Source organism: Callithrix jacchus, chromosome 4 (assembly GCF_049354715.1).
Source record: "Callithrix jacchus isolate 240 chromosome 4, calJac240_pri, whole genome shotgun sequence".
NCBI lineage: Eukaryota > Metazoa > Chordata > Mammalia > Primates > Cebidae > Callithrix > Callithrix jacchus.
In genome coordinates, this window is record NC_133505.1 from 44,104,148 (window position 1) to 44,129,094 (window position 24,947).

Sequence of the window (24,947 nt, forward strand, 5' to 3'; positions counted from 1 at the left end):
TAGGTGCTGGTATTAGAGACCATGCCTGGCCTTTGAGCACTTGTATATGTGTCCTGGGCTAAAGATGTATTTTACCCAGCCCTTATGTGAAAGATACTATCATTTCCTGCATTTAATAGATGGAGAAACTGAGGCTCAGGAAGGCAGGTTAAGTCCATGGATGGTTACTTAGCCAGTAAGTAGCTCGTTCAAGTCTAGATCTGTTGAAAGCCAAAGTCCATGTTTTTAAGATGGTCTTGTCTTTCCTTAGCTCCTGATGTTGGTGTTATGATTTTTATTCTTTTGTGTATACTTTCCTGAATTTTCCTAGTTCTCTCCTCTAGCCATGTATTTACCTATAAAATAAGGATAACTGTGTATATATATTTAAAGGAAAAAATATGTAACAACCACATAGAAACAAGGGGAGAAAGACATTGTATTGAACAAAGCATGTACGTGCAGGTCTGCGAAGGTTCATAAAGAATGTTGTTTGCTATATTTTGTAGTTGCTTCTGTTATCACACAATCGATCTGCATATACAGACATTTTATATATATTTATATAGACTACATATATACATATATTATACATGTAAATTTTTCACTGTCTTTGAGGGCAGGGCCCTGTCTTTTTTTTCTGTGGTTTTGCTTAGATGTCCTCCAACATAACCTTAACATATAGTTAGGCTTTTAGAAATTGTTGATTGAATGCTAACGACGAAAAATCAGTGACCAGAAGACAACCAGAAAAGGCTTTGCTGACCTTTTCTGAGGTTGGAGGTTCTGGGAAGGCGACTAGGGAGCCGGGTAAGGACGGGGTGGGATGGGATGTGGACAACTCTTGTGTGGGGGAAAGCGTTTCTGCGGCTGGAATTGAGCAGTAGGAATGTGTCAGCCGCAGCCCCACCCCTCCCAATTCTTGTCTTGGTTCAGGAAGGTGAACGGGGTCTTGATTCCCCGTGGCGGGGCCTGTAGTGGGCGCTCTGCCCCTTCCCCGCCTCTGCTGCAGGCCCCGCCCCTCGCCCAGAACCCCGGGGCGCTGGCCGCGGTGCTGAAACGGCGCCCTCCGCCGACGGAGGAGGGGGCGGGGCTCTCGGGAGCTGTGAGCCCGGAAGGGAGAGGGGCAGGGCGGCGCCAAGCAGGCCTGAGACCCTGGCGGGCTTGGGAGGAGGCAGGAGACTGGAGACAGCCTCGGCTGGAGCGGACACAGGCCCCTGGCAAACTTCCCTTGACCAAGCCAAGGCTGTCCTTGTCCTATTAAGTCTCTTCCCCTTGCCTTGGAGGGACCTCATCTGGTGCCCTGACCGCAGCCTCCTCCCGAAACCCCGCCCGGCGGTGACCTGCTTCTAGGCCTCCGTCCACAAAGCCACGGACTTGCAGCCCACGGGACCCCAGCCCAGGGCCTGCAGCCCTCACCATGGTGAAATTGCTGCCGGCCCAGGAGGCAGCCAAGATCTACCATACCAACTATGTGCGGAACGCGCGGGCCGTGGGCGTGATGTGGGGCACGCTCACCATCTGCTTCTCCGTGCTGGTCATGGCCCTCTTCATCCAGCCCTACTGGATCGGCGACAGCGTCAACACACCGCAAGCAGGCTACTTCGGCCTTTTCTCCTACTGCGTGGGTAACGTGCTGTCCTCCGAGCTCATCTGCAAGGGCGGTCCCCTAGACTTCTCCTCCATCCCCTCTAGAGCCTTCAAGACTGCTATGTTCTTTGTGGCCTTGGGCATGTTCCTCATCATTGGCTCCATCATCTGCTTCAGCCTGTTCTTCATCTGCAACACAGCTACGGTCTACAAGATCTGTGCATGGATGCAGCTGGCTGCTGGTAAGCGGGGATGATGGGAGGGCAGGCAGGGGCCCACCTCGGGGCCACAGCTGCAGCTGCACCTTCCCATCCTCTTCCAGGGCTCTGGGCCTTATATTCAGCTGTTCTCCCATAGCCCAGTCCTACTCAGTGCTCTACAGAAGATTCTGAGGAGTTGAGAATCTTAGAATGGCAGAGGCAGGAAAGACCTAAGAGATGAAACTGTCCAACCCTCTCATCTTACAGATGAGGTTCTGAGCCCAGAGAGGGAAAGTGACTTGCCCAGGAGCACACAGTTCCTTGTCCTGACTCCAAGTCCATCACATCAGTTTTTGCAGCTGTGAGAGAGAGAAAAAAGGAAGCTTCCATTGTTGGCCATATGGGAATAGGACCCAACCCCAGCACAAAGTAGTGACCCCATTCAAGCACATTCTAGATGCCTTCATCTCCCACCTCTGGGCTTTTGTTCTTTTTAAGAGTGCCCAGAACTGTCCTCATTCTCTCCCTCCCACCCCAAACTGCTCTCAGATTCTAAGGTCTCTTGTTGATTTTGGAGTGTTGCTATTAATGCAGGATATGAACTTGCCTATAAAAACTTTCATCTAAAGTCCCCTCTTTCATTGGGGAGTGAAAGTCTTTTTTCCTTGATTATGGGATTCTATACTTAAGGCAGCAAATGGAGTGATATTTTGTGAGGTGGAGGAAGCTATCTAGGGTCCTGGGTTTTGTTTTGTTTTTGTTATGTTTTGTTCTGTATTGTTTGTTTTGAGACAGAGTCTCACTCTTTGGCCCAGGCTGGAGTGCAGTGGCATGATCTCAGCTGACAGCAGCCTCGACCTCCTTGGGCTTAGGTGATCCTCTTACATCGGCCTCCCAAGTAGCTGGGACTCCAGGTGTGCACCACCATGTCTAGCTAATATTTTTGTGTTTTTGTAGAGATGGGGTTTTGTCATGTCGCTCAGGCAGGTCTCAAACTGCTGGGTTCAAGCGATTTGCCCATCTCAGTCTCCCAAAGTGTTGAGATTTCAGGAGCGATCCACAGCACCTGGCCTAGGGTCCTTTAAAACTATGTGGGGGCTGGGCACAGCAGCTCACACCTGTAATCCCAACACTTTGGGAGGGAGGATCACTTGAGCTCAGGAGTTTGAGACTAGACTGGGCAAGATGGCAAGACCCTCTCTCTGAAAATAATAATAATAATAAATAAGACAAAACTGTGTGGTAGGCAGCCACTTGTGCCCTAAGGCAAGACCTCCCCTTCCCTTTTTCCTGCTCATAGCCCAGAAAGGCTTCTTGGTCCTTGTGCCAGGTGGTCTTGCTGTTCTCTGTAGCCCGAGAAGAGGGGTAAGACCTTGTGCTGCATCCTCTGGTACCTTGGTCCCTGCCCACGTTAGGGCCCACACACAAACTCGCCATGCCGGTGAGATGTCCAGGAGTGGTGCCGGGGATTGGAAAGTAAAGTAAAACCATCTTGACATCATTGGTCAGAATGAGAAGTAGTGTTATCTTTAAGAGGGAGAATGAGACAGGCATCTAAATCCCAGACCACTAAACATGAAGAGTCAAGACTGCAGAGTTGGAGGGGACCCAAGAGATCTATATCCATCCCCCCACTATAGATGAGGAATCTGCTGCTGAGAGAAAGTATCAGACTTGGCCAAGGCTATAGCAGATCAGTGGGCAACTGAGGACCTGAAACAATTAAGGCAGCAGTTCTCAAGAAACTAGATGTATTCGGCCGGGCGCAGTGGCTCAAGCCTGTAATCCCAGCACTTTGGGAGGCCGAGGCGGGTGGATCCCAAGGTCAAGAGATCGAGACCATCCTGGTCAACATGGTGAAACCCTGTCTCTACTAAAAAAAAATACAAAAAATTAGCTGGGCATGGTGGCGCGTGCCTGTAATCCCAGCTACTCAGGAGGCTGAGGCAGGAGAATTGCCTGAACCCAGGGGGCGGAGGTTGCGGTGAGCCAAGATCGCGCCATTGCACTCCAGCCTGGGTAACAAGAGCGAAACTCCGTCTCAAAAAAAAAAAAAAAAGAAACTAGATGTATTCCTAAGATGTTTTTATTGAGCCACATATTTACGTAAGTATAATGATTTATGACATACTTTTACATATATTATTTGGAAGGGTCTCAGCACAACCCATTGAGGTGGGTATTTCTCCATTTTACAGAGAAGGTTCCTAGTGGGTAACTTGTCTTTGAGCATGCAAGTCGGAAGGGATACACTTTTGATTCCAAATCTTGCACTCAGGCTACTCAGATGGTTTCAGAGCTCCCAGCAAATCTGCTTGCCACCTCTCTCTTCTCTGTAGTCTCTCTGTTTGATAAGGGAGAGGTGGGGGCAGGGGTGGGCAGTGGGGAGCAAGGTAAAGGGTGGCCATGTCAAGAATGATGGTGGAGGCAGGCACAGTGGCTCATGCCTGTAGTCCTAGCACTTTGGGAGGCCCAGGAGAGGGGATTGCTTGAGGCCAGATGCTCAAGACCAGCCTGGGCAATATAGTGAGACCCTATCTCTATTTAAAAAAATACACACACACACACACACACACACACACACACACACACAGTCAATTAAAAATAATAAGGCCAGCTGCGGTGGTCCACATCTGTAATCCCAGCACTTTGGGAGGGTGAGGTGGGCAGATTGCTTGAGCTCAGGAGTTCGAGACCAGCCTGAGCAACATGGCAAAACCCTGTCTCTACAAAATTCAGCTGGATTAATATATATATATATATTGACACCATATATATATATATATATATATATAGACACTATATATATATATAGACACTATATATATATATATATATATATATGAACAAAGAGGAAATGAAGATTTAGCAGTTTTATGCCAAAGAGGAGTGAAATCTATAAAGAACTATATAAATAAGCTCCTCCTAAAACAATAGAAGGAAGCGTAATACATTGAGGCGGGGAGGTGGGACTCTGATCTTTCCATTTACTGTGCATTTGTTTGACAATGATACGCTTGCCAGCTGTTCTTCCTTATCAGGGTTATGGGCTGCTGGAGACACAACCATCTCTCTCATTCTCAGGGCTGTCTGCACACCCCTATTCCCCTGAAACATCCCCCAACAGGTGGCATGTGTGAGTAGACAGTGCCAGGACGGGGAGGGGTTGCCAGGCCATCTGAGTTAGACACTTTCTGGGTTGCAGAGCTGGAGACACTGATAGCAGAGGTGGCCAGGTGACATCTCATGCAACATTTACGTTGGGGAAAGGCAAGAATGGTGTTATGTTCCATTCTGTTGTGCTGTGGAAGGGGGAATGAGCCGAAGGGAGAGATGCAGAGTGGTCCCACATCCAGCAGCTGGGAGATACATCCATTTATTAGCTACCCTTGTCAAGAAGTCTGGGAGCAGGGAAGGGGCAGGGACAGAGGAGGAGGAGGACTGATGCTTGGGGCAATGTGGGACTGCAGATTAACAAGATTAATTGGGCTTCTGGGTGCCAGGAGTAGGCTGGGTGTGGTCCCAGCTCCTAGAAACACAGGTAGGCCAAACTGCTTGTCTTCTATGAGTCTTGGTAACCTCATGTCTTAGTCAGTTCTACTTAGTTCTATTTAGTCAGGGCTGCCATAACAAATTGCTATAGACTAGGGGGCTTAAACAACAGAAATTCATTTCTCACAGTTCTGGAGGCTAGAGGTCTGAGATCTGGGTGCCAGCATGGCATTATCACGAGAACTCTGGTGAAGGCCTCTTCTGGGCTGTAGACTACTCACTTCTTGATATCCTCATGTGGTGAAAAGAGGGTAACAGGGCTCCCTGGGGTGTCTTATATTTATTTATTTGCATTGATGATGATTATTATTGAGTGAGGGTCTCAAAAATTATTATTTTTACCCAGGCTGGAGTGCAATGGCATGAACATGGCTCACTGCAGCCTCGACCTCCCAGGCTCAAGTAATCCTCCCTCCTCGGCCTCCGAAGTAGCTGGGACTACAGGTGCATGCCACCATGCCCAAATTTTTGTATTTTTTGTAGAGATGGGGTTTCAGCATGTTGCTCAGGCTGGTCTGGAACTCCTGAGCCTGCCTCAGCCTCTCAAAGTGCTGGGATTACAGGTATGAGCCACTACACCCAGCCTTATTATTATTTTTAATCGACAGAATAATTATACATATTTATGGACTACAGTGTGATATTTTGATACATGTATACAAGCGGGACTTGAAATCCAGGTAGCCTGGTCTAGTTGTTTCTTAGATTTTCCTACTGAGAAAATTAAGGTAATTAGCATATCCATCACCTCAAACATTTATCATTTCTTTGAGTTGGGACGATTTCAAATTTGCTGTTCCGGCTATTTGGAAATATATGATAGATCGTTGTTGGTTACACTCACCCTACAGTGCTAGAGAACACTAGAGCTTATTTCTCCTGTCTAGCTGTACTTTTGTATCCACTGACCAGCCTTCAGCTGTCCCCGCTCCCCTCTGGGGTCCCTCCAATCCCATTCATGAGGGCCCCACCCTCATGATCTAACCACTCCCCAAAGGCCCCACCTCCTAACACCATCCCACTGGAGGTTAGGATTTGAACACAGGAGTCCTGGGGGGAACAAACAGTCCACTGTACCCCATCTGTAGAACATAGCGGCAGTGGCCGGGCACAGTGGTTCATGCCTGTAATCCCAGCACTTTGGGAGGCCGAGACGGGCGGATCACTTGAGGTCAGGAGTTTAAGACCAGCCTGGCCAACATGGTGAAAACCTGGCTTTACTAAAATACAGAAATTAGCCTGGTGAAGTGGTGCATGCCTGTAATCCCAGCTACTTGGGAGGCTGCGGCAGGAGAATTGCTTGAATCCAGAAGGCAGAGGTTGCAGTGAGCCAAGATCATGCCAAAGTTCTCTAGCCTGGGTGACAGAGCCAGACTCTGACACTCTGACACACACACACACACACACACACACACACACTCACAGAACATAGCAGCAGTACCTGCTTCAGTGGGGTTCTATGAAGATGGGATAATAGAATGCATGTAAAACACCTTGCACATGGTAGGTGCTCAGTACCTGTGAAAAACATAAAAAACAACTTTATCAGTCAGCATGGGAAGTGATGCCACAGTAACAAACCACTCCCACATCTTGGTGGCTCAGAACAAAGATTTATGTATTTCTTGCTTATGATCTGCTCTCGCTGCTCTCTCCTGGGACCCTCGCTAGGAGCATCAGTCACCATCACTGTCCTTGCATCAGAGGGAAGGGAGTTCTGGGAGGTCTCCCACTGCAGCTAAGTGATGTGGCCCACACATCTCTGCTCACATGTCATTGGCTAGAGGAAGGCAGATGGCCTCACTTAACCTCAAAAGAGTGGGGCAAGGAAGCACAATCTTGCCTTGCACCTGGAATATTCGCGAGCAGCTCTAATGACATCCATGTCACTGAGGCGGCTTCTGTCTGACTCTAATGTCAATAACAATAGCAGTGACCATGTACCATGTACAAGACACTGTAGGAAGTGTTTTCTGTAAATGATCACACTTAATCCTTAACAGTGCTATCAGTCAGGTACTTTGCAGATGACAGGATGGAAGTCACAGAGGGTAAGTAACCCAGCCTAAGAACACTGTGCTGGCTTCTACTTAGAGCCTTGAGACACCACAACTGGGGTGGACACCCACTGTTCCCATAACCAGGTGGGGTGCTCACAGGGGACTGTGGCACTCACACCCTCTTTCCAAGTCAGAGCCCCTGGGCTCTTTTCTGAAGCCCTCACAGGAAGACGGTGCAGGAGGGGAGGGGCCAAGGGAGGAAGTGATGGAGAGAATGCAAAACCTGGAAGGGCAGGTCCTTCCCACCGTCACCTCTGCCCTTTAAGCCAGGGGCCCTGCCAGGCACTGGAGGGCTGGACTCACCAAGTGGGGAAGGCCCGGCTACATAGGTATTGCCGAGGAGCTGTGGATGGCTCCCCCTCCTCCACCCTGGGTATCTTCCTGAACACTTAGTTTATCACTGAACACTTAGGAGGTCTGAAATGTCACCACTAATTACATTCAGTCCCTTGGAGAGATGTCATGTTCTGGGGGTGGAGGGAATAAACTTTGAAGTCAGGAATGGAGAATTCAGGCGTTGGCTCTGGCATTGCTGGGTGACTGGATGGCTGGCAAGTCACTTGGTTTCTCTGAGTCCTCAGTTTTCTAATCTGTAAAATGTGGATATTAATAAGCAGCTCACTTCACAGAACTGTGGTCACAGTCAAGATGGTACATGAAGTATTTTGTGATCTATAAAGAACTATAAAAAAAAGAACTATATAAATCAACTTCTTCTAAAACAATCAAAGGAAACGTAAAACATTTAGGTAGGAGGTGGGACCCTGATCTGTCCATTTACTGTGCATTTGTTTGACCTCCTGACCTCTGCAGAACCAGTTGGGTCCAGGGAAGGTAACTTTTTGTCCAAAGGGGTGCTTCTCTGAGGGGCTCCTGAGTGGGGTACTAGAGAGCCTCCAGACCTGCGGGAAAGCGGCACAACCAAGGGGAGCACCCCCTGCCCGAGGGGCAGCTGTGCCTGGGGCTGCCCCAGTTGCATTCTGGATTATGTCACCTGTCTGTGCTTCACCCCAGTAAAGCTAAGATGGGGGATAGTTTGATGGAAGGGGATGGAAGAATTGGGGGGAAAGTGGGGACAACAGAATTTTTAGCTAAATACTAAGTGAAGGTAGGCATAGGGTGGGATCATAACTCTCACAGCCAACTCTCATGGAGTGCCAAGTCTGTGTTAGGCACTGTTCTAAGCTCTTTTCCAGTATTAACTCATTTGAACCTCACTGTAACCTCAACAGGAAGATTGGGGTTATTATTATCTCCATTTTATAGATGAGGAAACTGAGACAAAGAAAGCTTAAGTATGGCTGGGTATGCCTGTAACTGCAGTACTTTGGGAGGCTGAGGGGGCGAATCATGAGGTCAGGAGATAGAGACCATCCTGGCTAACATGGTGAAACCATGTCTCTACTAAAATTACCTGGGTATGGTGGTACATGCCTATAGTCCCAGCTACTCCAAAGGCTGAGGCAGGAGAATTGCTTGAACCCAGGAGGTTGCAGTGAGCCAAGATCCCGCCATTTTACTCCAGCCTGGGTGACCAAGCGAGACACTGTCACACCAAAAAAAAAAAAAAAAAAAGAGAGAGAGAAAGCTTAAGCCGCTTGCTCTGAGTCACATAGCTAGGTAGCAGCAAGCTGGGCTTGAAATCCAGGCAGCCTAGTCTAATGTTTCCCCACCTGGAAGAGTGCTTTTGAAGACAGGGGTTATTGAACCCAACCATGACCTAGGAACCAGCATTTTACCTTATGTTTCTGTGCACAGGTTATATGCAAAGGAGCCAGCATAAAAGATTCAGCATGTGCAACTGCACATGCTGTACTGGGTAAGGGTGAGGAGGAAACCTGTTTGCTCCAGTGGAAGGCTTTTGAAGGAAGCAGCCAGGGAGGCTGGAAAGCCTTCCTGTATTCATCAAATCTAAGATACCTGAGTTGTAGGACACATCGTTATTCTATGTACTATAAAAACAAAAACAACTGGAATTCAGTTTGTGACAAAATATTAAAAACAAAAAACAAAAAACAAAAACAAAAAATACTGATAATCCGACCATGGCCTGACACTTTCTTATTACACGTATTTCAGAGATGCTGTAAGTATGAAAAAGAAATGTGCATCTCAGCACTGATGAGTTCTTTAGGCTGGGATCAGATACTGGAGGGCTTTGAAGCCAGGGTAGGTGGTGCCTTGTTGAGCCCAAGGTGAGGAGAATGGCTGAGGGCCTGGCAGGGCCACCTGCTGTGGTGGCAGAGCCTGCCTGGGCTGAGGAGCTCAGCTGGGTCTTAGGGGCCAGTTGCTTTAGCCCTCAGAGCCTCCGTTTTCTCACCTGTGTTTTGCAAGAAGTGTGGTAGAGGCTGCCTCTCCTGCCTCCTGAGGCTGTTAACAGGAGAAGGGAGGTGACAACATAACAGCCGGGCAAGGTGGGAGGTAGTGAGCTGGGCACAACTGGTCTGATGCCATCTGCACCCCTCCTCCCCCCTCAGCCACAGGCCTAATGATTGGCTGCCTGGTCTACCCTGACGGCTGGGACTCAAGTGAGGTGCGGCGCATGTGTGGGGAGCAGACGGGCAAGTACACGCTGGGCCACTGCACCATCCGCTGGGCCTTCATGCTGGCCATCCTCAGCATTGGCGACGCCCTCATCCTCTCCTTCCTGGCCTTCGTGTTGGGCTACCGGCAGGACAAGCTCCTCCCTGACGACTACAAGGCAGATGGAACCGGTAATCCGCCCACCAACTCCATAACAGTGTCCCCTGCCTGGAGAACCTGGGGTGTGTGTGTGGTTCATCTTAGCCAGTCTTCTGGGGCTTGGCCCCTGGCCAAGGGATGGGGACACCAAGACTAATCGGACACAGCCCTTGTCCTCCCTGAAGCCAAAGGCCAGTGGAGGGGTGCAAGCTAGCAGGCAACAAGGCAATCTGTGATAGAGTAGTATCCCCCTCACCCCTCTACACTCCCAGAGGCTGTAGGGGAGAGACCCAATCCAGCCTTGGGGGCTAAGTGTGGTCCCCCCTAGAGGGAGGCACTGAGTCTGGGTCTCGAACTAATAATCCTGGGAGTTTGTTCTGTGGAGAGGGAAACAACAGGGGGATGAGTTGCTGGGGAAGGAGGAGAAAGGCAGAGACCTTGAGGACAACCCAATGAGGGTGAAGAAGTGACAGCTCCTGGAGTGCAGATGGCGGGAGCCCGAGATCCCTGGAGGAACGGCAGCCTTGGGGTTCTTGTAATGTCTGTCCTGTTTCAGTTCCCTCCCATCCAAATCCTACCTGTCAGTAATAAAAGTCAGCTGTGGCTGAGTCACTCCAGGCCCAAGTGGACCCTCCAGGAAGCCCTCCCTGAGTGCTTCCCATTCCCTCCTTCCTAGGGTGCTTTCCACTCCTGTTTCTCATTGGGCTCTTCCCCTGCCAGTCTTTTTCAGAGCACAGACTTACTCACCAAGTCAGAGGGCAAGGCCTGTCTTGCACCCCTGCGAATCCCCAAATGCCTGGTCTCAGCAGGTGGCCATCACTGGGACCGGTTACACCTCAGGGACCTCTCCAGTCTCTTTTCCCCATAGCTGTTTTCACATTGGCCCTTGTACTAGAAGAAGCAGCCAAACTCTTCTGTCCACTATAACCAAGGACTCTTCCCACATGAGGAACTTGAAGCCCAGAAAGGAGAGTCACTCAGAAGTTCCCAGAATGGGCCAGGCACGTTGTCTCACGCCTGTAATCCCAGCACTTTGGGAGGCCGAGGCGGGTGGATCACGAGGTCAAGAGATCGAGACCATCCTGGCCAAATGGTCAAACACCGTCTCTACTAAAAACACAAAAATTCGCTGGGCATTTGGCACGCGCCTGTAGTCCCAGCTACTTGGGAGTCTGAGGCGGAAGAATCACTTGAACCTGGGAGGCGGAGGTTGCCGTGAGCTGAGACCACGCCACTGTGCTCCAACCTGGCAACAGAACAAGATTCTGTTAAAAAAAAAAAAAAAAGAAGTTCCCGGAATGGCAAGAGCCCAGAACTCAGGTCCTCTCTGGCCAAGCCCAGGGCCCACTTCTTCATAAGGAAGTGATGGAAAACACTTCATCTTCCTTTGGGGATGGGAGAAGGATAATCACCTGTTATGTGGTTAAAGATGAAAACAAATTACTAGAAAGAGCTGGGCCAAGGAGGAGAGAAGAGGGAGATTTCTTCCCATCACAGTAGGATAGAGGGAAACGCCTGGGGCTTGGATCCCTTGAGGATTCTGTGAAGGGAAGAAAAAAATGAATGAGTAGGGCAGGGTGCAGAGGCTTATGCCTGTAATCTCAGCATAATCTCGGCCTCAGGCCGAGGCAGGCAGATAACTTGAGGTCAGGAGTTTGAGACCAGCCTGGCCAACATGGTGCATCCCCATCTCTACCAAAAATACAAAAATTTGCTCGGGGTGGTGACACCTGTAATCCCAGCTACTCAGGAGACTGAGGCAGAATTGCTTTAACCCAAGAAGCGGAGGTTGCAGTGAGCTGAGATGGTGCCACTGCACTCCAGCTTGAATGACAGAATGAGACCCTGTCTCAAAAAAAAAAAAAAAATTGGACCTAGTGTTTACTGAGCCACTTCCATGTGTAAGAGTGATATAAGGGTCACTTTTATTTAATCCTCACAGCAACTCTGAGGAGATGCTGGAGCGAGTGATTTTGGCAGCAGCCTGTATAACCAGGGCTTCTCCAGTGAGGGAGGCTTTTCCAAGGAGCACCAGCAGGAGCTGCTGGAGGCATTTTGTCTAGCTCTTGGCCTCAAGGCAGAGCCACCCTGAAATCTGTTCGGCCACATGGACAGAGTTTGTTTGTTTGTTTGGAGGGAGGGAGGGAGTCTTGCTCTGTCACCCATGTTGGGGTGCAGTGGTGCCATCTTGGCTCACTGCAATCTCCACCTCCTGGGTTCCAGCAATTCTCCTGCCTCAAGCTCCCTAGTAGCTGATTACAGGTGTTTGCCACCACGCCTGGCTAGTTTTTGTATTTTAGTAGCCACGGGGTTTCACCATGTTGGTCAGGCTCTTCTCTAACTCCTGACCTCAAATGATCCTCCTGCCTCAGCCTCCCAAAGTGCTGGGATTACAGGCATGAGCTACCACGCCTGGCTGGACAGAGTATTTTTATATTACCCATTTGGATTCTTTTTCAGAAGAGACTCTTTTTGTCAAAAAGTAATTCACATAAATCCTCTTTACAGTGTTTTCTTATAAAGAGATGATTTTGTTCCTCTGACATTTTCTTTTTTTTTTGAATCGGAGTTTCGCTCTTCTTACCCAGGCTGGAGTGCAATGGCGCGATCTCGGCTCACCGCAACCTCCGCCTCCTGGGTTCAGGCAATTCTCCCGCCTCAGCCTCCCAAGTAGCTGGGATTACAGGCGCACACCACCATGCCCAGCTAATTTTTTGTATTTTTAGTAGAGATGGGGTTTCACCATGTTGACCAGGATGGTCTTGACCTCGTGATCCACCCACCTCGGCCTCCCAAAGTGCTGGGATTACAGGCTTGACCCACTGCGCCCGGCCGACATTTTCTTTATTAATCAAACTGTCCATTCACTTTCGTCTCCTTCCTTGTTCCACTCCTTTTATATCCCATGTCCCTTGTCCTCAGTCTTTTCAGATTTTTTTCTCCATGCTTTAGTTCCCTTACTATCATACAGAGTTTGTTTGTTTGTTTTCTTTTTGTTTATTACCTTTGAGGAAACACCTATACAACCTTTCTGAATACATCTAGTTATTCAATGAAGTTCCCCATGTCTTCTGTAAAAGTACGGAATTGGGCCCGGTGCGGTGGCTCACGCCTGTAATCCCAGCACTTTGGGAAGCTGAGGCGGGTGGATCACGAGGTCAAGAGATCAAGACCAGCCTGGCCCACATGGTGAAACCCTGTCTCCACTAAAAATACCAAAATTAACTGGGCGTGGCGGCACGTGCCTGTACTTAGGAGGTTGAGGCAGGAGAATTGCTTGAACCCGGGAGGCGGAGGTTGCAGTGAGCCGAGATCCCGCCACTGAACTCCAGCCTGGCACCTGGCGACAGAGCAAGACTCTGTCACAAAAAAGAAAAATAGTACGGAATTGGGGTCAGAAGAGTCAAGTTTGAGTCCCAGTTCCTCCAAGTCACTTTACCTCAGTGTTCTTTCCCGTTAAAAAGGAGAACACTAATCCTGTGCTGCTACTTCCATTCTTGTGAGGCATGAACAAAACAATGAAAGCAGAAATGAAGGTCTGCACAAGGACGTCGTTGCTGATCCACTCCCCAGGGGTTAAGGAGGCAGAGGAGAATGAATGTGGGCTCTGGAACCAGAACTGGATTTAAGTTTTGGCTCCATTTTTTTTGTTTGTTTGTTTTTTTTTGTTTGTTTGTTTTTTTTTTTGGGGGGGCTCCATTTTTAACTAGCTGTGTGACATTGCAGAGACAACGTAACCTCTAAGCCTCAATTTCCTCATCTGAGCCTCATTTTCATGGGGGCAGGAGGCAGGTTTTTCTTCATTCAAAGAAAAATACCAGCCGGGTGTGGTGGCTCCCGCCTGTAATCCCACATGATTTTTGGGAGGCTGGGGTGGGCAGATCACAAGGTCAGAAGTTCAAGACCAGCCTGGCCAATATGGGGAAACCTTGTTTCAACTAAAAATACAAAAATTAGCTGGATGTGGTGGTGGGCACCTGTAGTCTCAGCTACTTGGGAGGCTGAGGCAGGAGAATCACTTGAACCCAGGAGGCGGAGGTTGCAGTGAGCCAATATTGTACCACTGCACTCTAGCCTGGGTGACAGAATGAGATTCTGTCTCAAAAAAGAAGAAGAAGAAGAAAAATATCTACTTCAAAAGATTGTGTTCAGGAACAAGAAAAGGATGTCTGCTCTCGTCACTTCCATTAGCATTGTGCTAAAGGTTATAGCCAGGGCAATTAGGCTAGAAGAAGAAATTCTAAAGTTAGGAGGAAAAAGTAAAACTATCTTTATTAATAGACGATATGATCTTGTATATGGAAAATCCAAATAATCCACTAAAACACTATTAAAGCTAAACACAACTTTAGTAAGGTGGAAAGATACAAGAATATATAAAAATTTACTGTATTTGTATACACTAGTAATGAACTATCCAAAAATGAAACTAAGAAAACAGTTTTATTTAAAACAGCATCAAAAAGAATAAAATATTTAGAAATGAACTTAACCAAAAAAGTGTAAGACTTGTAAATGAAATTACAAAACATTGTTGAAAGATTAAATACTTTAAATGGAAAGATATTTCACATTTCTGAATGAGAAGACTTAATATTGTTAAGATGCCAATACTCTCAAAACTGATTTACAGATTCAGTGCAATCTTTATCAAAGTCCCAGCTGGACTTTTGTGGAAATTGATGAACTGATCTTAAAATTTATATAGAAATGCAAGAGACCCAGAATATTGAAAACAATCTGAAGAATAAGAAAGTTGGAAGAGTCACGTGTCCTAATTTCAAACTCACTTCACAGCTACAGTTATCCAAATGATGTGTGACTGGCTTAAGGACAGACATGTAGCTCAGTGGAACTGAATTGAGAGTCTAAAAATAAATCCAAACATTTATGGCCAATAGATTTTTCAACAAGGATGCCAAGACTATTTAATGGGGGAAAGAACAGTCTTTCCAACAAATGGTGCTGGAACAATCAGATGTCTATATGTGAAAGAACGAAATTGGACCTCTACCTCACACCATATACAAAAATTAACTCAAATACCTAAATGCAAGATATAAAACTATAAAAATCTTCTCTTTTTTTTGAGAGCGAGTTTCGCTCTTGTTGCCCAGGCTGGACTGCAATGACTCGATCTTGGCTCACTGCAACCTCCACCTCCCAGATTCAAGCAATTCTGCCTCAGCCTCCCGAAGAGCTGGGATTACAGGCGCCTACCACCATGCCCAGCTAATTTTTGTATTTTTAGTAGAGACAGTGTTTCACTCTGTTGGTCAGGCTGGTCTTGAACTCCTGACCTCGTGATCTGCCCACCTTGGCCTCCCAAAGTGCTGGGATTACAGACGTGAGCCATTGCACCTAGCCCTAAAAATCTTAAAAGAAAACTAGGTATAAATTTTTGTGAACTTGGATTAGGCAGTAGTTTCTTAGATATGACACCTAATGCACAAGCAAAGAAAAAAACAGATAAGGCCGGGTGTGGTGGCTCACGCCTGTAATCCAAGCACTTTGGAGGCCAAGGCAGGTGGATCACCTGAGGTCAGGAGTTCAAGACCAGCCTGACCAACATGATGAAACCCCATCTTAAAAAAAAAAGAAAGAAAGAAAAGAAATAGATAAATTGGCTTTCATCAAAATTTAAATTTTTTGTGTTTCAAGACACCATAAAGAAAGTAAAAGGACAACCCACAAAATGGGAGAAAATATTTGTAAATTATAATTGGATAAGATCTAGAATCCAGAATATATTAAGAACTCCTACAACTCAACAATAAAAAGACAGACTACCCAATGCTTAAAATGGGTAAGGGATTTGGATAGACATTTCTCCAAAGATGCTATACAAATGGCCAAAGAGCACACCAAAAGATGCTCAACATCATTAGTCATTAGAAAAATGCCAGTGAAATCCACATTGAGATACAATGTCACACCCACTAAGATGATTATAATAAAAAAGGTGAATAAAAACAAGTGTTGGTGAACAAGTAGAGAAATTGGAACCCTCCTTCACTGCTACTGTAAATGTGAAATGTTGCAACTGCTGCAGAAAGCAGCCTGGCAGTTCCTCAACTGGTTAATCATAGTTACCATATGACCCAGTATTTCCACTCTTGGGTATATATACACAAGAAAACTGAAAACAGGTTGGGTGTGGTGGCCTATAGATTTATGGCCTGTAATCCCAGCACTTTGGGAGGTCCAGGCGGGTGGATCATGAGATCAGGAGTTCAAGATCAGCCTGGCCAAGATGGTGAAACTCAGTCTCTACTTAAAATACAAAAATTGGGCTGGGCGCAGTAGTTCACACCTGTAATCCCAGCACTTTGGGAGGCTGAGACAAGCAGATCACCTGAGGTCAGGAGTTCAAGACCAGACTGAACAATATGGAGAAACCCCATCTCTACTAAAAATACAAAATTAGCCGGGCATGGTGGCACATGCCTGTAATCCCAGCTACTCGGGAGGGTAAGGCAGGAGACTCACTTGAACCCAGAAGGTGGAGGTTGCAGTGAGCTGAGATTCTGCCACTGCACTCCGGCCTGGGCAACAAGAGGGAAACTCTTGTCTCAAAAAAAAAGAAAAATTCGCTGGGTGTGGTGGCAGGTGCCTGTAATCCCAGTTACTCAGGAGGCTGAGGCAGGAGAATTGCTTGAACCTGGAAGGCAGAGGTTGCAGTGAACTGAGATCGTGCCACTGCACTCCAGCCTGGGCAACAGAGCGAGACTCCATCTCAAAAAAAAAAAAAAAAAGAGAGAGAGAGAAACGTTCACACAAAAACTTATACACAAATGTTCATAGTAGCATAATAGCCAAAAAGTGTAAACAACCCATATGTGCATCACCTGATGAACAGATAAAATGTGTATATCCATGCAATGAAATATTATCAAGCCATAAAAAGGAATGAAATAGTAAGAATTGCTATCATGTGGATGAACCTTGAAAACATGTAAGAAACCAGACACAAAAAACTGGCTTCCATTTATATATGTGTGGTTCAATTTATATAAAATATTCAGAATAAGCAAATCCATATAAACAGCAGATTAGGAGGGGGCTAGGAAGGAGGGGAAATGAGAGTGACTGATAATGGGCACAGGGTTTCTTTTCAGGGTGATTAAAATGTTTTAGAATTAGTAATGATATGTGGTGGCTCACGCCTGTAATCCAAGCACTTTGGAGGCCAAGGCGGGCAGATCACCTGAGGTCGGGAGTTCAAGAACAGCCTGACCAACATGGTGAAACCCCATCTTAAAAAAAAAAAAAAGAATTATAGTTACACAATCTAGTGAATATACTAAAAACCACTGAGTTGTATACCTTAAATGGGTTAATTTTTTTTTTTTTTTTTTTTGAGACAGAGTCTTGCTTTGTCGCCCAGGCTAGAATGCAGTGGCATGATCTCAGCTTGCTGCAACCTCCGCCTCCCAGGTTCAAGCAACTCTCCTGCCTCAGCCTCCCAAGTAGCTTGGATTACAGGCACCCACCTCCCCACCTCACTAATTTTTGTATTTTTAATAGAGATGGGATTTCAACATGTTGGCCAGGATGGTCTTGATCTCCTGATCTCATGATCCACCCACCTTGGCCTTCCAAAGGGCTGGGATTACAGGTGTGAACCAGGGCGCCTGGCCAAAATGGGTAAATTTTATGTTAGTGAAATATATATATATTTTTGAGACAGAGTCTGGCTCTTGCCAGGGCTGGAGTGCAGTGGCACAATCTCAGCTCACTGAAAGCTTCACCTCTTGCTGGGCTCAAGTGTTTCTCCCACCTTAGCCTCCCAAGTAGCTAGGACTATAGGCCCACACCACCACGCTTGGCTTAAAAAAATTTTTTTTTGGTAGAGATGGGGTTTTACTATGTTGCCCAGGCTGTTCTTTAAATCCTGGTGCCCACCTCAGCCTCTCAAAGTGTTGGGATTACAGGCGTGAGCCACTGCACCCCGCTTGTTAGTGGATTAATGAAAAAAAAAAAAAGGCCAGGCGTGATGGCGCGTGCCTGTAGTCCCAGCTACTTGGGAGGCTGAGGTGGGAGGATCGCTTGAGCCTGGTAGTTCTGGGCTGTAGTGCGCTATGCTGATCTGGTGTCTGCATTAAGTTCAGCATCAATATGGTGACCTCTCAGGAGTGGGGAACCACCAGGTTGCCTAAGGAGGTGTGAACTGGCCCAGGTTGAAAACGGAGCAGGTCAGAACTCCTATGCTAATCAGTAGTGGGATTGTGCCTGTGAATAGCCACTACACTCCAGCCTGGGCAACATAGTGAGACACCGTCCCTTAAAAAAAAAAAAAAAAAAAAAGAGGATTGTGCTGAGGATTCTATACCATGTATAATAAACTAACAATGCCTGCACATGCAAGTGATTAATAAATTAATTCTTCCCCCCATTTTTTCTTTTTGCTGCCACAGTAGCAGTTCTGATAGTTCTTTCTCCTTTCTTTCCAGTATATTCACCTTTTTTTTTCTTTGAAACAGTCTTGCTTTGTCATCACCCAGGCTGGAGTCCAGTGGTGTGATCTTGGCTCACTGCAACTTCTGTCTCCAGGTTCAAGTGATTCTCCTGCTCAGCCTCCTGAGCAGCTGGGATTACAGGCATGTGCCACTACGCCTGGCTAATTTTTTGTATTTTTGGTAGAGACGGGCTGTTGCCCAGGCTGATCTCAAACTCCTGGCCTCAAGGGATCCACCCTCCTCAGCCTCCCAAAATGCCAGAATTACAGACTTTTTATTTATTTTTTTTGAGATGGTGTCTCACTCTTTTGCTCAGGCTGGAATGCAGTGGTGGGATCTCGGCTCACTGCAACCTCTGCTGCCCGGGTTCAAGCAATTCTCCTGCCTCAGCCTCCCGAGTAGCTGGGATTACAGGCGCCTGCCAACGTGTCTGGCTAATTTCTATATTTTTAGTAGAGATGGGGTTTCACCATCTTGGCCAGGCTGGTCTTGAACTTCTGACCTCATGATCCACCTACCTTGGCCTCCCAAAATGCTGGGATTACAGGTGTAAACCACTGCGCCAAGTGCTGAAATTAAAGACATGAATCACTGCATTGAATCATATTCATTTTTCATATCACTCATCTGCCTAACCCACAGCAGCTACTGTGCTCCAGTTGCCGAACAACGCCTTTAGGCACTGGAAGTACAGTGGTAAGTGAAGTCTAAATTGGAGCTTATGGTCTGGTAAGGGAGACAATCATGCAGTATGGAGTTACAAGCTGATAAGTTATGTGAACAAAAAGGTACAAGCTTTCTTGAGAGAGTAAGAGGAATCTGATGTAGTCTGGAGATAGAGTAGTGTGCAGGAAATTATCCTAAAAACGAGGCTTGGTAGTAACATATACTGTTCTCTCCTTCATTACAGAGGAGGTGTGAAGCAGAAGGAGCTGAAGGGTCGGTGAGTAATTCTATGGGTGAGTGGTCTGCGTCCCCTCAGAAGGGCTGGGGCTCTCTGCTTCCCTACTGAATCCCCAGGCAGTGGGACACCAGGGGTTGTGCTGTATGGCTGTGATTCTGCTTGGGGAGAGAGGAACAACAACCCACTGGGGCAGGAGCTACTTGACCTCTGAGACTCACTGGGAAAACAGGAAGCCTTTAATTTTACTTGTGCATTTTTTTTTTTTTTTTTTTTGAGATGGAGTTTCGCTCTTGTCGTCCAAGCTGGAGTGCAATGGCGCAATCTTGGCTCACTGCAACCTCCGCCACCTGGGTTCTCCCAAGCAATTCTCCTGCCTCAGCCTCCCAAGTAGCTGGGATTACAGGTGCCTGCCACCACACCCAGCTAATTTTTTTGTATTTTTAGTAGAAACGGGGTTTCACCATGTTAGCCAGGCTGGTTGAACTCCTGACCTCAGATGATCTGCCTGCCTTGGCCTCCCAAAGTGCTGGGATTATAGGCGTGAGCCATTGTGACCAGCCTTACTTGTGTCTTGAGAGGCAGAAAAGATCAGGGAAAGAAGAAATAATTTAAAACTGGCAGGAGGTTAGTTTCACAAATTCTTCTTTTGTGGAACCTGGCACACAAGAGCAGACTCTTTTTAGAAGTCATTATTGTAATTTGGACCCTTATTTTCAGAAAGAATTTTTAAGTGATTTGTAAGAAACATACTAGAAAACCTAAAAAAATAGAAAATAAAAGTCATAGAATAACAAATATTCAAAAAAGCTAGGCTAATGGTATTACTATCTTGAGTATTAAATTTAGCTCTATGCTCCCGGTTAGCCGAGGCAAAAAGAAAAACAGTCAAGTTAACCACTTCTTTTTTTAATCTTTTTTTTTTTTTCTTTTCTTTTTTTATTTTTAAGATGGGGTTTTGCCATGTTGGTCAGGCTGGTCTTGAACTCCTGACCTCAGGTGATCCGCCCGCCTTGGCCTCCAAAGTGCTTGGATTACAGGCATGAGCCACCACGCCTGGCCGTTAACCACTTTTAATGTCTGGTTAAAAAAGAAGCACAACAGATTAATTTATCTTTTAAGTGTCCAAACATTTGTTAAATGTGATTTAACAAGAACATTCAGGAATGTATTAAAAAAAGAAAAAGAAACCCCACAACAGTGCTGCCTCCCTAACAGCTGCCTTGAGGACCTAGAGCTGACCAGGCACGTTGTTTGGAGAGGAGGGTTTATCTCCATTTAAGCTGTTTTTATTTTTGCAAAGTACCTTCCACTCCTTGACCACATATACTTTTAAAATAATCATAAATAAAATTGTGACCTCCACCTCCCACACTTTAATTAGAGCATGATTCTCAAACTTCAGTGTGTAGACAGTCATCTGGGGATCTTGTTAAAATGCAGATTCTGCTGGGTCTAGTGGCTCATGCCTGTAATCCCAGCACCTTGGGAGACTGAGGCAGGCAGATCTCCTGAGGTCAGGAGTTGGAGACCAGCCTGGCCAACATTGGGAAACCCTGTCTCTACCAAAAATACACAAATTATCTGGGTGTGGTGATGTGATATCGCTGGCCTAGAGTTAGAAACTGTACAATGCCATTTTATAAAATGACAAAAACTGTTTCCATTCTCCTCACAATGATTGCTAACCTTGCCTTCTGTAAACTGCTAGTTTACTTTGCAGAATGCAGAGGTAAAGCTGCATACCTTCTCTTATCCGTAACTGCCAGAATTGCTGGCCTTTGTTTACTGGTAATAACCAGAATAAGCACCCCCAGATAATTCCATCCGGGCGCCAAGCAACTAAAAAATCTGTGGACCCGGGCTGGGCGCGGTGGCTCACGCCTGTAATCCCAGCACTTTGGGAGGCCGAGGCGGGTGGATCACAAGGTCAAGAGATCGAGACCATCCTGGTCAACATGCCGAAACCCTGTCTCTACTGAAAATACAAAAAATTAGCTGGGCATGGTGGCGCATGCCTGTAATCCCAGCTACTCGGGAGGCTGAGGCAGGAGAATTGCCTGAACCCAGGAGGCGGAGGTTGCGGTGAGCCGAGATCGCGCCATTGCACTCTAGCCTGGGTAACAAGAGCGAAATTCCGTCTCAAAAAAAAAAAAAAAAAAAACATCTGTGGACCCCACACCTGCCCAGATAATGTATCAACTAATGTTTATCTTGACTTCTGTAAACCACTTAAGTAACAATCAGAATGACAAAAGTCCCCTGGCCCTTGGAATGTCCGGAGCCCCCTCACCCTCCTCTCTGCCCAGGAGGTAATTTACAGCCCCGGAAATGTCTGAAGACTTTCATCCCCATCCCCACTGCTCACCCCCACTCCCAAGGTGGTTTTGCGGGTATAAAAAGGTCTTGTCACACTTCTTTCTCTGCCACGGGTTGGAAAGACGTGAGTCCTCCGTGGTCGCCGGCAATAAACCCTGCAGTTTGGCATACTTTTGTCTTGGTGTTGACTTTCTATGCTCGGTCCGATATAACAGTGATGCTCACCTGTAATCTCAGCTACTCAGGAGGCTGAGGCAGGAGAATCGCTTGAACCCAGGAGGTGGAGCTTGCAGTGAGCCAGAGCACATCACTGCACTCCAGCCTGGGCAACAGGAGTGAAACTCCATTGTTGAAAAATATTGAGTGTTATGATTGCTCAGAAATGCTGAATGTATGATAAAATACATTGTTTCCTAGGAAGAATGATGGCAAGGAAAACCTAGCCGCCCCCCTGCCCACAAAAAAGTAGAAAACTACTTGGGGCATTCTAAAGTGGCAGGACAACATATAAATATCATACAATAGCTACAACAATTCTTTAAGCATGGGACATCTAACTCTGCCCCCGTGGCTGCTTCATGGAGAATACTTTCTAGTTTGTCAGTGATCAGTGGTAAGCAGGCACCAGCTGCCTGCTTGGTATATTTTTGTGTTTTGAGAAAATGCTGAATATCTGTTTGTTAATAATAATCACCTGTTCAGAGAGAATAAATATGTGGGTCAGAGGCTGCTCAAGGCCCTCAGCCTGGAATGCTGTTAGCCCCTGAGGCTCTCAGCTTGGAAGGCTGTCGGCCCCCCAATAGACCCACTTTGCTCTTCTGTCTGGGTGTCTGCTTCTCAATTCCTTCAGCGTCACCTGGGTGGATATCTCTGCGGCAGAGCTGGTTCTCAGTACTCTGTCTCAAAAAAAAAAAAAAAGCAGATTCTGATTTAGTTGGTTGGGTGGGTCTGGGCCGAAGACCCTGCATTTCTAACCAGGACTCCTAGGTGATGGCCTGCTCAAACAGGAATCACACTTTGAATAGAAAAGCATTAGAGCATAACCTTTTTAAAAATGTTTTTGTAATGTTTATTATTGAAGTTTTTCAAAGCCAGAAACTCCACAGCACTGGTATACCACAACTTTTCTTTTTTTTTTTTGAGACGGGGGGGTCTTCCTCTGTCTCCCAGGCTGAAGTGCAGTGGCGTAATCATGGCTCATTCAAGCCTCAGCCTCCTGGTGCTCAAGCCATCCTTCCATATTAGCTTCCTGAATAGCTGGGACTACAGGTACATACCTCCTACCCAACTATAATAATTTTCTTCTGTTTTGTTTGATGTAGAAACAATGTTTTGTCTTGTCTAGGCTGGTCTCCAACTCCTGGGCTCAAGCCATCTTCCTGCCTTAGCCTCCCAAAGTGTTGAGATTACAGGTATGAGCCACCGCTCCTGGCCTGGTGTACCATTTTTTAAACCAGATTTTGGTTGTTAGACATTTAGTTTTGCTATCATAGATAATAAACTTTTTGCTTCTGTTGATAAATTCCCAAGTGGAATTAGTGCATCAAAAGGCAACCACACCTCCTCTATGTTTGTCTTTTTTTTTTCATATTACATTTTAGAAACCTAAGTTTTTACTTAAATGATAGTACTGTCTTACACATGATGAGGAAATTCACATGTCTAGATAGAACTGAAGTCAAAATTTAAGCATATATAGAGAAGTTTTTTTTTTTTTTTTTTTGAGACAGCATCTCGATCTGTTGCCCAGGCTGGAGTACAATAGCTCGATCTCAGCTCACTGCAACCTTTCGTCTACCAGGTTCAAGCGATTCTCCTGCCTCAGCCTCCTAAGTAGCTGGGATTACAGACGAGCACCACCTCACCTGGCTAAGTTTTGTATTTTTAGTAGAGACGGGATTTCACCATGTTGCCCAGGCTGGCCTCGAAATCCTGACCTCAAATGATCCACCCGGCCGGGCTTCCCAAAGTGCTGGGATTACAGGCCTGAGCCACCACGCCCAGCCTATATTGGTTTTTAAAATGACTTAATTTTAAACTCTTGCAATCTTTTGTTCTTTTGTTTTTCTTATACCACAGGTCATCTATTTCTCAGACAATGGAAAACTAGGGAATTGAATTCTTCAGAGTTAAGAACTTGTTCTTCCAAGTTTCCTTGTTCCTGGATGCTCTAGGCCTGAAGCCTGAAGCCTTTTCCTGTAACACTAAAACCGGACAGTCTCCTGAGACAAGACCTCCTACTGTACTCTTTCAGGTGAAGCAGAACTGCAATGACCCACATCAAAGATATTCAGAGGCTGAGCGGTGTAAGGAGTGCTCACCTGCTGGGGACACAAGTCCTCTTTTTAGCTCCATGCAGCACCTTCTTGAGACCTCTCCTCTGTAAAGCAAGAGGGGTAAATGGGTCCCTCTCTCGGGGCCTTCCCTCCAGGTCTGTGTCTAATGGCTTTTACACACACAAACACACACACACACACACACACCCAACCAGCTCTAAGAGGGCTACTGAAGAAGAGCTGATTGGATGTGTGGGGGTCATTTTAGGGTAAGGTGTAGGGGTTTTTTTGCTTCTCTGTTCTCATATTTTGTTTTCTTATTCCTGCTCAGCGGGCAGTAAGGAATGGAGAGGTCATCAGAACCCGAATCCTTTAACATCCACCAGGAAGTGGTGCAGGCAGCTGATGCACTTGTATAAAGTCTAATTTTGCCATCTGGAGGGCAACGCTTGTTTTTGTACCAAAACGGGCAAAAACTAGATCTAAATTAAGGACAACAGGCAGAGATTATTTTAAAAAGTGAACTTGGAAGGATATAAAATCAAATTGAACATCTACATATTAGAAACTCTCCTACCTTTATAAGAAATGGTGCAGCCTGTAAACATAACTAGATACTAAAGTAAACTTGCTTGCGTGGCGGCTCACACCTGTAATCCCAGCACTTTGGGAGGCTGAGGCGGGTGGATCACCTGAGGTCAGGAGTTTGAAACCAGCCTGAACAATATGGTGAAACCTCGTCTTAAAACAAACAAACAAACAAACAAACAAACAAACAAACAAACAACTTGCTTAATTCCTTGGTTGAAAAAAAATTGTTTTGATTCAGAGTCTTGCTCTGTTGCCCAGGCTAGAGTGCGGTGGCATGATCTCCACTCACTGCAACCTCTGCCTCCCAGGTTCAAGCAGTTCTTCTGCCTCAGCCTCTT

The 24,947-nt window shown here is 46.5% G+C and overlaps 1 protein-coding gene and 1 long non-coding RNA gene across 3 annotated transcripts; one reads left to right on the forward strand and one right to left on the reverse strand.

Annotated features, from left to right (window-relative positions):
- The first annotated feature begins 1,015 nt into the window (after positions 1 to 1,015).
- Positions 1,016 to 24,691, forward strand: LHFPL5 (LHFPL tetraspan subfamily member 5). 2 transcript variants are annotated; one of them, XM_035295464.3, is made up of 4 exons: positions 1,016 to 1,811; positions 9,859 to 10,095; positions 19,433 to 19,465; positions 23,822 to 24,691. In XM_035295464.3, the coding sequence occupies exons 1-3, from the start codon at positions 1,400 to 1,402 to the stop codon at positions 19,441 to 19,443; spliced, it is 660 nt and encodes a 219-aa protein (XP_035151355.1). In that variant the 5' UTR covers positions 1,016 to 1,399; the 3' UTR covers positions 19,444 to 19,465; positions 23,822 to 24,691. The 2 variants fall into 2 exon arrangements, with proteins under 2 accessions (XP_035151355.1, XP_017826526.1); XM_017971037.4 differs by lacking the exons at positions 19,433 to 19,465; positions 23,822 to 24,691 and having other exon boundaries at positions 9,859 to 10,310.
- LOC144582131 (uncharacterized) lies at positions 1,963 to 10,942 on the reverse strand. The gene is made up of 5 exons (XR_013534189.1): positions 10,811 to 10,942; positions 8,796 to 8,927; positions 7,821 to 7,971; positions 6,763 to 6,839; positions 1,963 to 2,128 (listed from the first exon to the last, which is right to left on the reverse strand). It is a non-coding gene; the product is annotated as an uncharacterized LOC144582131 (long non-coding RNA).
- Positions 24,692 to 24,947: the final 256 nt, after the last annotated feature.

What these genes read in the sequence shown, in the direction of transcription:
- LHFPL5 (XM_017971037.4), top strand. Translation starts at nt 1,400, where the DNA reads ATGGTGAAATTGCTGCCGGCCCAGGAGGCAGCCAAGATCTACCATACC. An exon ending in ATGGATGCAGCTGGCTGCTG is followed by an intron (nt 1,812 to 9,858) that starts GTAAGCGGGGAT and finishes CTCCCCCCTCAG; the next exon opens with CCACAGGCCTAATGATTGGC.